General features: G+C 40.2%; 2 protein-coding genes and 1 pseudogene across 6 annotated transcripts in view; 1 reads left to right on the forward strand and 2 right to left on the reverse strand.

Annotated features, from left to right (window-relative positions):
• LOC146463632 (DNA excision repair protein ERCC-6-like 2) overlaps positions 1-5,468 on the forward strand; it is a 17,092-nt gene extending 11,624 nt beyond the window's left edge. The window contains exons 1-3 of one of the 3 annotated variants that reach the window (XM_085084153.1): positions 2,979-3,410; positions 4,626-4,709; positions 4,783-5,468. In XM_085084153.1, the coding sequence (XP_084940279.1) occupies positions 3,173-3,410; positions 4,626-4,709; positions 4,783-4,895 (435 nt within the window). In that variant the 5' untranslated portion in view covers positions 2,979-3,172 and the 3' untranslated portion in view covers positions 4,896-5,468. Of the gene's footprint in view, positions 1-2,978; positions 3,411-4,625 lie in introns of those variants that run through there. The other 2 variants (XR_014856831.1, XR_014856830.1) reach the window with 2 other exon arrangements.
• The window catches only part of LOC146463629 (uncharacterized), a 52,331-nt gene that overhangs the window by 24,412 nt on the left and 13,111 nt on the right, over positions 1-14,808 (reverse strand). The window contains exon 4 of one of the 2 annotated variants that reach the window (XR_014856825.1): positions 5,356-5,453. The gene's annotated coding sequence lies outside the window, so the exon portion shown is untranslated. Of the gene's footprint in view, positions 1-5,327; positions 5,454-14,808 lie in introns of those variants that run through there. The other variant, XR_014856824.1, reaches the window with a different exon arrangement.
• LOC146463635 (uncharacterized) lies at positions 6,586-14,047 on the reverse strand (annotated as a pseudogene). Its single transcript, XR_014856826.1, has 3 exons — positions 13,765-14,047; positions 9,332-9,982; positions 6,586-7,727 (listed from the first exon to the last, which is right to left on the reverse strand). The product of XR_014856826.1 is annotated as an uncharacterized LOC146463635 (transcript).

The following is a 14,808-nucleotide window of genomic DNA, read 5'->3' on the forward strand; positions in this document are numbered from 1 at the left end:
ATCCTGCCAGGCCGACCAGCTCAGATTGCCTACTAGCTGTTTTATGTCAATTTTGATGAACAAATTTCGATCATGTTTATATCCAGGTTTTGATGATCAAGACATGGAAAGACCATTATTCACTTAGCCAGCTCAGTATCCTCAGTATCCTCAGTTCCTTTGGTTCTATCAAAGCCTGATGCACAACCTCTGTCAAGTTAGAACGGTTTTCAATTGAGATTTAAAAGTAAATCGCGTTTGCTTTACGGCGCTCTTTGATTGGATAGCAAAACTCGCGCCACTTTCTCAACCAATCAGAAAAAGAACCGAAACCACCCTTGACTTGCTTGCACGCATTTTCCCGCGCTTGGCGCCAGTTGCATGTATTTGCTTCGAATTCTGATTGGTTTGTTGCTCTGTTTGCGTCTGTTGTGATTGGCCAGAGTAATTGCTTTGTTTTTGGTTTAACGACACTTGATTTAAAATGTCCGTTTCTTCTTCCTTTAGCTCTCGCCCCTTATTATGATGACGGTGTTGGTGATAAAACGTCTTTATGTTTTCGTCCGTGAGTCATCTTTTAGTGAAAGTCTAACTTAAGAGCCTATCTTTACATTACACTGTAGGTCCCAGCCACCATTAACCGTTATATTCGAGATTATCAGCGAGATAGAGTTCGCTTCCTGTTTCAACTCATCTCGGAAAACACCGGAGCAATCCTTGGCGATGACATGGGTTTAGGAAAGACGGTTCAGGTAATGAATTTAATTTTCAAATTTAAAAAGTTGTTGTTTGAAACTTTTTAATTTAGTTTATCGCGGGCCAGGGCCAATTCTTTATGTGGGGAGAGAAACAGCTGAAGGTACAGGGCGAATTGATTGTGGGCGAATTGACTTTGAACCAAATGCGTTTTGTTCGGATCTTTCAGGTAATTTCTTTCATTGCTGCTGTTCTGGGAAAAACTGGAACAAAAGCTGACATATTCTGCAAATTCATGGATAAAAAAACCAAAGGTCAGTAAATGAAGATTATCTGTATCCATTTCAACGAGCGAAACAAGCCAAAGGACTCAGCGGTGATGGGACCTTTTTGTTGAATGGATATCTTTCAGTGTTCATCAGTTCATCTTCAGAGAGCTTTGGTAGTCCTCGCAATTTAGGGATGAAACTTTGATGTATTAATTTCACTCACGAATGTTGGAAGATGTTAATCTACTAAATTGGTTGTTAGCCGGTGTGATGAAGGGCCGTTTACACCACACGGGAGCCTTCTGTGATTTCTTAACACCTGTATAAACTACTGACAATTGCTGAATTGCCGGGCATTTTGCATGCGAGCAGAGGAGAGCCCACACTATGTCAGAATCGGTATTCTGAGACTGCGTTATACTCACAATCCCTGTGTTCAAGTTTCATCGGAACAAAGTTGTAAAATCAAAAGGTTAAAAAAGGAACGTGGTAAAATTAAGGCGGAAATCGGAAACGTTTACGCAGAGATTTTGAAACCACCGCAAAAAAATACTTCGGCTGCCTTAAAACACATTCTCAAAAATGATCGCCTATGTTTACTATCTCTTGCAGTTCTCAGCCTAGCCTGGTGTCTTACTTTCGAAGTTAATCAACCATTGCACGCATTCTTTGAAAGCACTAACGTATTATTATTATTATTATTATTATTATTATTATTATTATTATTATTATTATTATTATTATTTTTTTTTTTTTTTTTTTTTTTTTTTTTTTTTTTTTTTTTTTTTTTTTTTTTCTTTCAGAAAGAAGACGTTAGCTGCAAAGGGACCGGCACCTTTGTGATAGTCATTCCAGGTTCTGTGATGTACAACTGGAAGGATGAGTTAGAGACCTGGGGACATTTTAAGACGGGGCTCTTTCATGGTAATACCAAAGAGGACACTCTACAACTTGCCTTGAGAAGACGACTGGATGTGGTACTTACCACTTACGAGACTATGAGAAATCATTTGGTGAGTTGCACCATAAAAGCTAGTAAGAACAAAGAGGGAAAAAAATGTAACGACCCCCAGAGAAAGACCAGTCAAAATATATGAACGTGCGCGACAATCCTCTCCCGCGTGTCATGTCTCCTCGCAGCAGGAAATTGTCGCGCGCGCGCACGCGTTTTTCGCTCGGTTTACTTTTCCAGAGGGATAAAAAATCTTGGTTTCTTTTGCGCGTAACTCAGTCGCAAACAATCGCAAAAAGCTTACGACGGCTTGAACGCGAACAGTTTGCGTAGATGGAAACACCTTTAATCTCCGAACAATCGCTGATGATCGCCAATGATCGCAAACAAGACGCAATAGTTCGAAAAATTTAACTCTCTCCGTTTTGTTTGCGACGATTAACAACTTAAAAAGCGAGGAAACAAGAATATGGAGATACAATCGCAAACTGTTTGCGATTGTTTGCGATCAATCGGCGACGATTTTTGTGCACGTGATACGTTTTGGCGAATCAGCGGAGACAAGTATAAGTAATAAAAATGGCGTCCGAGTATGATTGTGGCAATGAGAAGGATGCTCCTCAAAACAGTGTGAATTTAATGAATATATATCGAAAATATACCGGACCAGAATCGGTGACGTCTCTTGAAAATTGTTCTCTGCCTTCTTCGGCGCAATAGCTCCAACAGAAGAAGAAGTTGAGCACGACGCAAAAACCTTCTGTTTACAAGCGCCATCTTTAATTTTCGCGCCTTTTGTCACGTTGTCACGAGACGAGGTTGGGTAAAGCAATCACGCATATGGAAAACACAATCGCAAAAAGCGAAGGCCATCGCAAACTGTTTGCGACGTTTTTACGTTTACATGGAAACCAGGCTTTAAAAGACTCCTCGAAGTTTAAGACTTCACACTAATTATCCCTTTTGCTCCCGTTATACATGTTTGACGAAGATGTATTATATACGTATCCTTCTTTTCTGTCCATTTTTGTTCTTCAGGATGATCTGAACAAAGTCAAATGGCTGGCGGTAATCATGGATGAAGTTCATGATTGTTTACTGAGTTACACGCAAGCAAAGGCAGCCAACGCGGCTAGCATATGAGCTCCGGCTTCTGTAACTATGAAGCAACGATAAGTATTACTACTCCCGCCTGTATAGGGGGGGGGGGGATGTCAATCCATCACAAGCTAGCCAACATGAAGTAAGTCGGAAACATTGGTCTAATCCAGTGCTTATGTCTGCTGATTGTGGTTGCACAGTACCGTCTCTCTTTTGTATTTCGTTTGAATATAGATACGCACTCACAGTGACCCCACTTCAGAACAAGTTGGAGAAATTCTGGTGCGTGCTGGACTGGGCAAACCCGGGGAGTCTGGGGAAAGCTAAGCACTTCAACCTGGAGTTTGGTAAGCCAATCAGAGGAGGGCAGAGATATGATGCAACCAAAAGAGAACTGGCTCTAGCCAGGAAAAGTAAGTGTACACAGATAGTAAAGTACGGAGAATGAGGTCCGTCAGAAAGAAGCGAATCCCAAAGGTAGTAATCTGAAACGTTTGTGAGTCTTAGTAGGTGTTTGGAAGATAGGAACACAGCTTTCATTATGGTACAAAATTAAAACCTTATTCCACGCTTTTATAGACCGTTTTCTATGTCCGTGTGTTAGCTTCATTCAGCAAACGAAGTAGTTAAAGCCGACACCAGAACACGTTTTTGTACCGAAATAAGAATCGCGATCGAGCACAGAGGCATAAGTGGCTAGAGGACTCGTATTCAATTAAAATACCATTTTATGCGCTCTAAATTCCCTTAAAAGACACCGTTATGACGACATCATAATGGGATTTTATGTCAAGGCATTTCGTAATGGTTTGCAGGCCAAGGCGGCAGGGTCCAAGCCTATCTTATTTCCAGCCAATCAGAATTTAGGGCGTTCCGGACTATATCATTCTTAGGGGCGCTTTTCCATGTGCTCGCTCTTTCGATCGCTCACCATCACGTCGTTCACATCGTTGGTTTGAACTGTCTATGATAGAGGCCCTGCCTGAAAGTAAATCTTTTGATGTTTGACGATGAAATCATGAAAAGTGCGATTCCGAAAGAAACGGTCAAATGTGATGTTTTCTAATAAATCTCGAAAGAAAAAAATTCCCCCTCCAGGTAAAAGTTATGGACTCTGAAATTAACGGTTAACTTTAATGTTTTCGTATGGTAACAAGCCTCCTAAAGTAATGGAAATCCCCAAACTAGCGATTACCTGACAAAAAATCGAAGAACTCGACAAAGTACAGTCTAAAAGTGACGGATTTTTTTCAAATTACATGCCTTACATCCAGAGTATTGCTAGCTCAAGGAGAGAGTGCTCGTTCCAGTACCCTTAAGGTCTTCGAGTCCAGTCCCGTTCAATCCAAATATTCTTTGTCGCTTTTTGTGCATTGAAGTGCTTTGGATGTTTCAAAGCTAAGAACGTATTTTTCTTCCTTCTTTTAATGCCGAGGTAATTAAGATATTTATCTCTATTCAAGGACTATTGACGATTTTACGCTTCGGAGGGTGGTCTATCGAAGATTACACCGCTCCTTGGTAGGCAATGTTATAACGAGTTTTCGGATGAGCACTCCCAAAACCTAGCCTGATGTCCAATGAATGCCGTTTCTAAGCTTTGGGATTTTTTTGTTATTGTGTTGTAGAATCGAAAGATCTTCAAGATAAAATTGGCAAATTCTTTCTTCGACGGACGAAAGACTTGATAGCAAGTCAGCTGCCTAGTAAAGGTACGTTCATTACAGCTAAGGTTTCCTTCAAACCGGTTTGTCGAGTTTTAGGTTTACTTTTCTCTCTTTCCAGATGAGTTGATGGTGTTTTGTCCGCTGACGTCATCCCAAGAAGAGGTGTACCAGACTCTCCTTCAGAACCCGGATGTGGAATTGATCAGAAAAAAGAAAGAACTTTTCCTGTGACTGCGGCAGTGGGGTGGACAGGGGCAAATGTTGTTATATGGTAAGTACAATAGAATCTAGGTAATGTTAAGCGGATTGTCCAACAAATGAGATTCAAAAGTCTAAATTTAGCACGGCCCCAGCAACGATTTATTGTTTATTAACGAAAAATACCATTGTACTAAAAAAGAATCAATTGCGGTAAATTTGAAAAAACATTAAAGCGTGATATCACTAGTTAGAGATTGGGTTACAATAGTGTGTTTACAACTGGGTATAAAACTCTAAATATCAAATCTAGTGGTTGTAATTTCTATAGAACATGGCCGGCAAGAAACTGTCCTTAAAACGATTAGCAACAAGACATTGAAAAATGCCGGATCTTTGGCAAACCTGGACTGAACAGTAAAATACTTGAGGTAATAAATTTTAGATGACAAGACTAATCCTTACGGCATTAAAAACAAGACGAAAACAAAACAGCTGGATATACATGTATAAAAATTGCCTGATATTTCGGTTTTGAAAACAAACCTTCGGGGACTACAAGAATAAAATGCGTAAGTACGTTACAAAACCCTTTATATAAAAGTTTTAAAGAACATGAAACCATGAAGTTTATAGGTTAATAGCTAGATGGATTAAATGTCTCTAATGCAGTTTTTACCACAATTGTTTGTAATCTCGCAATCTGATTGGCTAATTTTCCGTTGTCGATAAGAGTCGAGACAACGCTGCTCGCGTCAATCAGCGCGCGGAAATTGTGATGGTTATTGTAAAAAATTTTCCTTGACGTTGATATTGTGATAAAAAACAAATCGCATGTGGTTTAGCGTTGTCTGCACTCTTATCGACAACGATATTCGTTGTCACAGTGGTCAAAATTTGTTGTGGACTCACGAGGCGCACTGTGATGACGAATATCGTTGTCGATAAGAGTACAGACAACGCTAAACCACATTCGATTTGTTAATTGTCGCGTGTATTCAAACCAAGCGGCCCAAGCATCTTGGCCTTGTCAGTTAAGTTGGCCTCACGAGCCTTTTGTAGAGAATCCCGCTCAAAACAGTCCGCCTGACAATGTTACGCTGTAACGCTGAGTTACATTTTCTTTTCTTCTTTACTTGTCTTGCTCTACTGCTAGTGACGACAACTGCTCTTCTACAACTAAATCTCAACTAACGCTCAACTAACTACGAGCTCGAATGTTCACAGTCAGCGACCAGTGAAGATCATCGAACTTTATGTTAGCTCTATCGAAATAACCTCAGCACAGCTTTGATTAAATAAATCTACTCTTTAACGAGGGTGATACGTAACAGTCCTTTACACCTGACAGACCAGTGAACCTTTAGATTCAGGATCGAATAGGAATTTTGGGAGCAGGGATGGCGCAGTGGTGAGAGCACTCGCCTCCCACCAATGTGGCCCGGGTTCGATTACCGGACTCGAGACATATGTGGGTTGAGTTTGTCGCTGATTTTCGTCCTTGCTCCGAGAGATTTTTTTCTGGGTACTCCGATTTTCCCCTGTTCTCAAAAAAACAACATTTCCAAATTTCCACATCTTTTTTAATTACTATTTTATACGTTGTATCTGTGTTAAACTTACTGCATCTAACTCTTGTTCCATATCCTTTGTATACATTAATGATCAGCTAAAAAGGATCACCCTTCTCGTTCCAACTATTTGAAAAATATTCTGGAAATAATGTAACAACGTCACTGTTCACACTATGCCATAGCATTTCAATTTTCCAAATGAGTGGTAACCTTTCTCTTGTTTACCGCTAGTATCCCCAAACCTAAGCTGTTTAACTGGAAGACGTGTCTTGTCAGTGAGGAGACCGCTGTCTTCACGCCATACATAGTCATTCTTATCACAGTTACAACCATAGCGGGAGTCTGCACATGAGTTGGTCATCCCGCATGCGCACTTACCACTAACAGTATGTCATCTTAGTAGAATCACGTGACACCCACCAGGCATATCCAGATTTCAACAGCACGGAACCATAACACTCGTACTTGATGAACTGTTCACAGTGTGAAGAGACTCTGGTGAGACTCGCCAGCTGAGACAGACTCGCTCCTGTGTAACGAATATCACGTGAGTAGCTACCTCGATAGCCATATCCCCTCACGTACGTTCTGCTTTCACTGTTGTGACTGATGACTGTCACGCCAACTCCATTGTTGTCAGTCATGTCGCAGTGCACTGTAAATGGTGCCAGACCTCCTGTGCCATCTGGATCAATGACGTAATTTCCGCTTACACCGCTGACGTATTTCCTTATCACAGAGCAGGAAGTAACAGTGATTGGAGAATTGATTTTGACTTTAGCTTCTAATGTTGTCAGTGCATTAGTCGCTCTACAGGTGTAATATCCCTCGTGCGATTTCTTGATGTTTTGAAGAACCAGTGTTCCATTCAATAGAACATTTGAATGTACAGGAAGTGAAGACTTGCCATCCTTTGTCCAGGTGATTGTAGGTCTCAGGTCACTTTCGGCCACACACGGCAGACGGACAGTTGAACTAATCATAGGAGTCACTTCTTCAGGAGGGCGGACTTTTAATCGCAGACGAGAAACTACCGTGAGTTGAGCCAAGGCTGTTGTTAATCCTAACATATTCTCTGCCTTACAAATGTATGTTCCTCTGTCTTTCTTTTCCACTTTGTAGATCGTTAGGTTTCCTTTCCTGACTTCAGTTCTATCTTTTGGCAAACCACCAAATGGTTTGGACCATGTGATACTCGGCTGCGGCTGACCAGTAGCAGTGCAGGCGATGGTGATGTTTTGTTGTTCCTGTACCCAGACGCCCTTGGATGACAACAAAACCTGAGGGCCGACTGTCAAAAAATACAAGATGAAAACCGATTAGACAGAATATACAATGTTAAGATTCACGGTAAGGTTGATTTGCAAACACAGGTGCAAGGAGAAAATAATAAGGTTAATCTAACGCATTGAGACCACGCTCCTCTAATTGATCTACTTGTTGTTACAGTAATAATAATAATAATAATAATAATAATTTTTTTAAATAATAAAACTAATACTAATCTTTTTTAACATATTTCAAGCAAATTGCTATTCACAAGTTAAAAGTAGAAAAAAGAACTATTAAAAACTATTTACAATTCATTTCGAGGAAAAAAGGGACAACTTTCAAGCCGATTTTTTTTTTCATAAAGTTACTATGCTATTCTTATTAAAAAAAAATCGATGATATATACAAAGTTAAAAATCTTATAAAAAGGGAATAAAAACCGACATCAAATGGAAGGCTACCAAGAAAAATAAGAAAAACTAAGAAATAAAATTATGTTCCCAATGTTTTTAGCGAATGTTTGCATGTCCTTTCTCGATGTCAAAGTCAATGTCCGTCAATTCTAGATGGATCCTCCTTGTAGCTCGCGAACCTCTTAGGATTAGTAATGCTGACCTCAGCAACGCAAAGGACACCCTTGCCCTGATCCATGACATAGTAGTCGCATAGATTTCGCCCTTCTTTGTAGCAACTAACTCAGCCAGCCTACTATGGTATCGCTTGCATTCCACCGCCATTCCACCTGTCGTGCTAAAAACTAATGGCGTGAATGTGGCTTACTCCACTTCTAAAATCCTGCAAGCATACTGCCGCTTCTTAATACTAATACTAATACTAATAATAATAATAATAATAATAATAATAATAATAATAATAATAATAATAAAAACAATTACATTGCAATTATTGGCATTGCAAAACCTGACCTGCTCGTAGAAAATAGGGAGCTTTGGAATGATGACGGCAACGGCAATGAAAACGTCACCCGAGAATTTATCTTTATTTCATTTGTGCTACTTCGCGATTATTTCAACTCGCTCAACCTTTACAAAAGTGGCGAACTATCCAGGAACCAAATTTGTAGGAGTGGCGTACAAGTTACAGAGAAAATGAAAAATTCACCGTCGTGCGTTCACGTTCTCCACAAAACCTGAAATGTGGTCATTTTACGTTGTTGTTTTGCAGAAGACGGTACATTTCTTTGCCGTCCTCTGCAAAACAACAAGGTGAAATTGCCACATTTAAGATTTGTGGGGAACGTGAGCACACTACGGTGAATCTTTTTCCTTCTGTCTTCAGTAACTTGTACGCCACACCTACCAATTTGGTTCCTGGATAGTTCGCCATTTTTGTAAAAGTTGAGCGAGATGAAATAATCGCAAAGTAGCACAAATGAAAAAAAAGATATATTTTCAGGTGACGTTTTCGTTGCCGTTGCCGTCGTCGTTGCTTAAGCTCCCATTGTCACAAGAAACGATGTTGGGGAAGAAAAGGCGGGTTTGATGAAAATGACTAAAACGAGGAAATGCATCCTAAACAACTTACTTTGAACAGTTAGTTTAGCGGCGCTTGGAAAAAAAGCGTTTGTCTGAAATTACCAAAAGGAGAAAATGTACAACTTACATTGAACAGTTAGTTTCGCTGGGGCGTTGACGCTTCCCAACAAGTTTTCAGCTCTGCAGCTGTAAATTCCGTCGTCTCCAGGTCTAACGTCCTTCACAATCAGAGCGCCACTGGGCTTAATCTCGTGACGTCCAACTGGAAGGGATGAATTTAGCTTCGACCACGTGACTTTTGGAGGTGGATTACCACCTGCTTTACAATTCAAGATGGCTGTTTCACTTTCATTGGATCTGGTTCCATAGGGTCGCTGCAGCAGAGTGGGAGCCGAGATTGACTGGCCCGGTTCACCTTTGGCGCCTTTCATCCCAGGTGGGCCCATTTGTCCCGCGGGACCAGATTCACCCGGCATTCCAAGATCCCCTTTTATCCCCATTAGTCCTTGAGGCCCTGCCGGTCCATGTTTCCCAGGGGGTCCTTCTGGCCCGGGTCTCCCTGGGGGACCAGGTCTCCTTCGGGTTCCCGCTCTTCCCCGTCGTCCTGCGTTACCCTTTGGTCCTGGGCGACAGAGCGTTTCATCTCTGGCACAGATTTGGTTTTGCAGCAGACGAAGCTCTTGTTTGATTAGCAGTTTTACTTCAGAAGCTGTTTGGACAGATTGCTGTGAATCATCGGGTGAAGCGCGTTTTTGTCTTGACCAAGTGCCTTTCTGGCCTTGAAAATTTAAAATCAGTAGCGACTCTCCCTTAGAACCTCATAGTCAATTTTCATCTTAAAAAACAGATTTCGCTGACATCTCTTCCATCAACCTCTCTTGGCAAGTAGCTAACAAACACAAAATACGAACGGAGAAATTGAATTTTCGGAAAGTTTTGTGATTCGAGTCTTTCGCACCCCAGGCTGTGCTCGAAACCCACTGGTGAAATCTTGAACTTTACAAGACTTTTTGCCGTTAGTTCTGGAGAATACAGATCATTCAAAACCTCCTAATTCGCTAGTTAGAAACGATGAACCTTCACGTTTATAACATGATGAGTTGCAATCATAAGCTTTAATTACTGTAATAAATCTGAGGGCACTTATCGCACTGACATGCAATTTAGCCCAAGTTCAGAGGAATAAATTGCAAAAGTGGCCCGTATCGTAATTAGAGGCTCTTCTACATGTCAGTGGAAAGTTCCATCCGTCGTTTTTGAAAATCTATTAAAACATTTCTGGCCGTCCAGTTTCTATTCCACAAGTGAGGGTTGAAAGTTCTGACTTTCGGCCGTATTTCCATCGAACATGGAAACTTTCCTTTGAGCTTTTATAGGATCTGTCAGAGACACAATTCTGTTATCTAGTCAACCGTTATAAACAAGAGATTTTCTAATACGTTTGTGGTTTTCCTACAGAAGTTTAAAAATTTCTTACTGAGCAGATCTGTAGGTTAATCTATATTGATTTCTAAAACACTACTTTAGTCTTGAAAATCAGAGTAAACTTTGTTATCTGTTAAGCTGATTATTTATGGTCTAAATTTGTTTTACCAGAAACAATAAATCAGGGGTTTTACAAGAGTTTCATTTTGATAAATATAGTCTTTGAAAACATTATTATCCAAAAACTCTTTTCACAGTCGTTTGAACAACAGTTTAAAAAGCTTCATTATCATGTTATGCATTATCATGCAGTGTAAATAAGGTTTAAAACCTCGTGAGTAACTAGCAAATAAGGAAGTTTTGAAAGATCTGTATTTTCAAGAAATAACTAATGGCAGTCTTCCAAAATTAACGATCTCGCCTGTGAGTTTCGAGCACAGCCCGGGGTGCGAAAAGTTCGAATCACAAAATTTTAAGAAAACAAGATGCCCCTCTAATGGCATTACACGGAATGCTTAATGTAGCCCCAATTATTCCCCATTGTATGTTTCGCAGATATTTAAAAAATATCCTCCCTTGGCCATTGAAATAATTGTCTGAATGGTTTTATTCAGATATATTGCGTGATACTTATCGTTGTGTTACTAGGAATCATACCAGAAATAACTATGCAATAACGTCATGACCCCGCTGAACTGGTCTGGCCTCCTCTAGCTCTAATCCCTCGCGTTGATCATTCGATCTGTTTTTTGAAGCGGATTTTCTTTGCTGTGAACTCTCCCAATTTCCGCCGTTTCAACTGTCGAGTACTACCAAGAAGTTATTATTTCGATTTCCTGCTTGAAAAAGGTTGGTTTTCTCTCTGAAAACGGCAGATCCGGAGTCTTAAATTCAGACATGTGGCCGCCATTGAACGAAAACAATTTTTCCAAATGATGATTTGCTTTGACGTCACACAAGTAGCGATGAGTGGGTCCCCTCCCTCGTGATATACGCGCAGATAATGGAGTTTGATTGGGCCGCTTTTGTTCAAGACAATCAAAACAATAGATCCCTTCTGGGAGAGGGAAGAATTTAATCTAGTTTTAATGAATAAATCAAATGATGATTTGACGTCACACAGAAGTGATGAGTGGGTCCCCTCTCTCGTGATATGTGCCTGAAAAATAGATTTTGATTGGGCCGCTTCTGTTGAAGACAATCAGAACAATATATCCTTACTAGGGGAGGACAGAGTTTAATGCATAAATTAATGTGCACATTTATGACACCGATGAAAACAAGATGCCTGCTATACTGGCATTACGCGTGATGCTGGGGCTGATTCATTTATTCCAACTGTATGCTTTGCCGATTGATAAAACTATCCTTGCTAATGGAATAGTTTGAGTCACGACGATCGCGTTACGTTGTTTACCTTGTGTTACGCGACTCAGACTATTACCGGAAATCAGTGAAATTCCATTACGATAACGTAAGCTTCTCAATGACCTCTTTTCAGTCTCGCGTCGTGGTCTAAGACTGTCAAACAAAGCACGATTCCTTCGCCATGAACTCACCAATTTCCACCGTTTTAAATGTCGAGTGCTTCTTAGAAGTTATTCTTTCGATTTGCCGCTTCAAAATGGTGAAATTGCTGTTTGAAAACGGCACACTTGAGTCCAGAATATGTTATAAACAATATGGCGCCACAATTTAATGCATTTTTAATGAAGAAATCAAATGATGCGTTGACGTCACACAGGTAAGGGTGAGTGGGTCCCCTCCCTAGCGATATAAGCGACTAAAATGGATTTTGATTGGCCTGCTGTTGTTGAAGACAATCAGAACAATACGTCCCGAGTAGGAGAGGGGAGAGTTTAATGAATAAATTAATGTACCGATTTGTAGCTACGAGGAAGAAAAAAAAAAAAAAAAAAAAAAAGAAATCGACCCGTTTTTAGACACGGTATGCCCCTTCAGGGCATCCCGCGTAACAAGATGCCTGCTATACTGGCATTACGCGTGATGCTGGGGCTGATTCATTTATTTCAACGGTATGTTTCGCCGATTGATAAAACTATCCTTGCTAATGGAATAGTTTGAGTCACGACGATCACGTTACGTTGCTTCCCTTGTGTTACGCGACTTAGACTTTCACCGGAAATTTTTGAAATTCTATTACGATAACGTAAGCTTCTCAATGACCTCTTTTCAGTCTCGCGTCGTGGTCTAAGACTGTCAAACAAAGCACGATTCCTTCGCCATGAACTCACCAATTTCCACCGTTTTTAATGTCGAATGCTTCTTAGAAGTTATTCTTTCGATTTGCCGCTTCAAAATGGTGAAATTGCTGTTTGAAAACGGAACACTTGAGTCCAGAATATGTTATAAACAATATGGTGCAACAATTTAATGCAGTTTTAATGAAGAAATCAAATGATGCGTTGACGTCACACAAGTAAGGGTGAGTGGGTCCCCTCCCTAGCGATATAAGCGACAAGAATGGATTTTGATTGGCCTGTTGTTGTTGAAGACAATCAGAACAATACATCCCGAGTAGGAGAGGGGAGAGTTTAATGAATAAATTAATGTACCGATTTGTAACTACGACGAAGAAAAAAAAAAAAGAAATCGACCCGTTTTTAGACACGGTATGCCCCCTCAGGGCATCCCGCGTAAAAAAGATACCCGACCGAAACCTAGACACGTCATGCCCTGCGGGCATTCCGTGTAATTAAACTTCTCCATCTGTATTTCATATTTGTTACCGACTTGCCTAGAGAAGTAGATGGAAGAGTTATCAGCAAAATCTATTTTTTAGATAAAATTGAATATGGGATTGTAAAGGAGAGTAGCTCTTGAATATTAAAATGTGTAAACAAGCTTAAAATACGAACAGGAGTAAAGAATGATAAACTGACACATGTTTACTAAAAACCGAGCCAAGGTTCAAATATTTGTCACGCTGTCTTGGCTGAGAGCAACAATTCTACGACTTCCTGTTCGAATTAGATCGACAAAGTTTAAATTTTGGGTCACAAATGTTTGTATAATTGTGTGAAAAAGTAAACCGAGTTAAAAGACAACCAAGAATGCCGACATATTGGGAAATTAAAACATTTTTAAAATGTCAACGACAGGAGCGAAACTTACCTCTTGTTTCCGGCCATTGACCATGTGAATGGCTGTCTTTATAATCTTGCCATCTTTCGTAATTCTGCTGTACTTTACGAAGGCTTTGTGTCTCTAAAAATAACTGATCACATGTTACGGAGTGTGTTATCAGTCGATGATGTTCTTGTATTCTGAGTTCCACGTGAATAAGTGCGATACAACACACAACAGACAACAGCGAGCCAGACATGGAACACAAGCTGCGGAATCTGTCTGAACGCTTCTCTTCTTGATCTTGTTTTTTCATTGTTGTCGCGACTGCCACGTTAAACTTCGCAATTGAAATGTTTTCAGGACTTTTTTGTCTTCTTTGCCGCCCTTCAGACCAGTTCACTGTGGTGTAGTTCGTGCTTAGGATATGTTAGTCTTTTCCTTTCGTGCGAGGTTCACAGATTAACTCTTAAGAATCCCCAATATATACCAGACCGTGTTTGGGCTTGTTCTGTAGATTCAGTAGCAAAGGAAGTATATTATTTTTACTGAGGTCAATATAGTTCACTAAGAAAGAAAACAACAATCGGATTACTCCTTTGATCACGTCACTGTAAAATATCTGTTGAAATACACAAGTAATTTGTCATTTATGAACGGTGATATCCCATTCAGTACTTTGAAGGGTTAATGGCCGATGCGGGAATTTCCCTTTACCGTACGCAAATTCGCAATTAGCCAATCAGAAGCTTAGTCTACTGTCCTGATATCCTATGATATCAAGTCACTGACCTGATATCGCACGATATTATGGTCGAGAATATCGTGACATGATACGATAAACTGAAAAGAAGTTTTACCAGTAAAACAGAAACCTCGTAGTTTAAATTAAAATTTAGCTTGTGTTTTCCGGTGGTAAAAAGAATCGAAACTTTCCCACCAAAACTAAACTGGAGAGCACTCGCCAACTGCGCGATGTTTGCCGAGAAGTGGAATTTTCTCGTTTTCAAATGCCGATAACAGTTTTGCAGAGAAGGGTTAAAATTGCACATATTTTCCTACCATGATTTGTCATTTTGCGCGCTGTACTAA

This window comes from Pavona decussata, unplaced genomic scaffold (assembly GCF_977016875.1).
Source record: "Pavona decussata unplaced genomic scaffold, jaPavDecu1.1 SCAFFOLD_175, whole genome shotgun sequence".
Taxonomy (NCBI): Eukaryota; Metazoa; Cnidaria; class Anthozoa; order Scleractinia; family Agariciidae; genus Pavona; species Pavona decussata.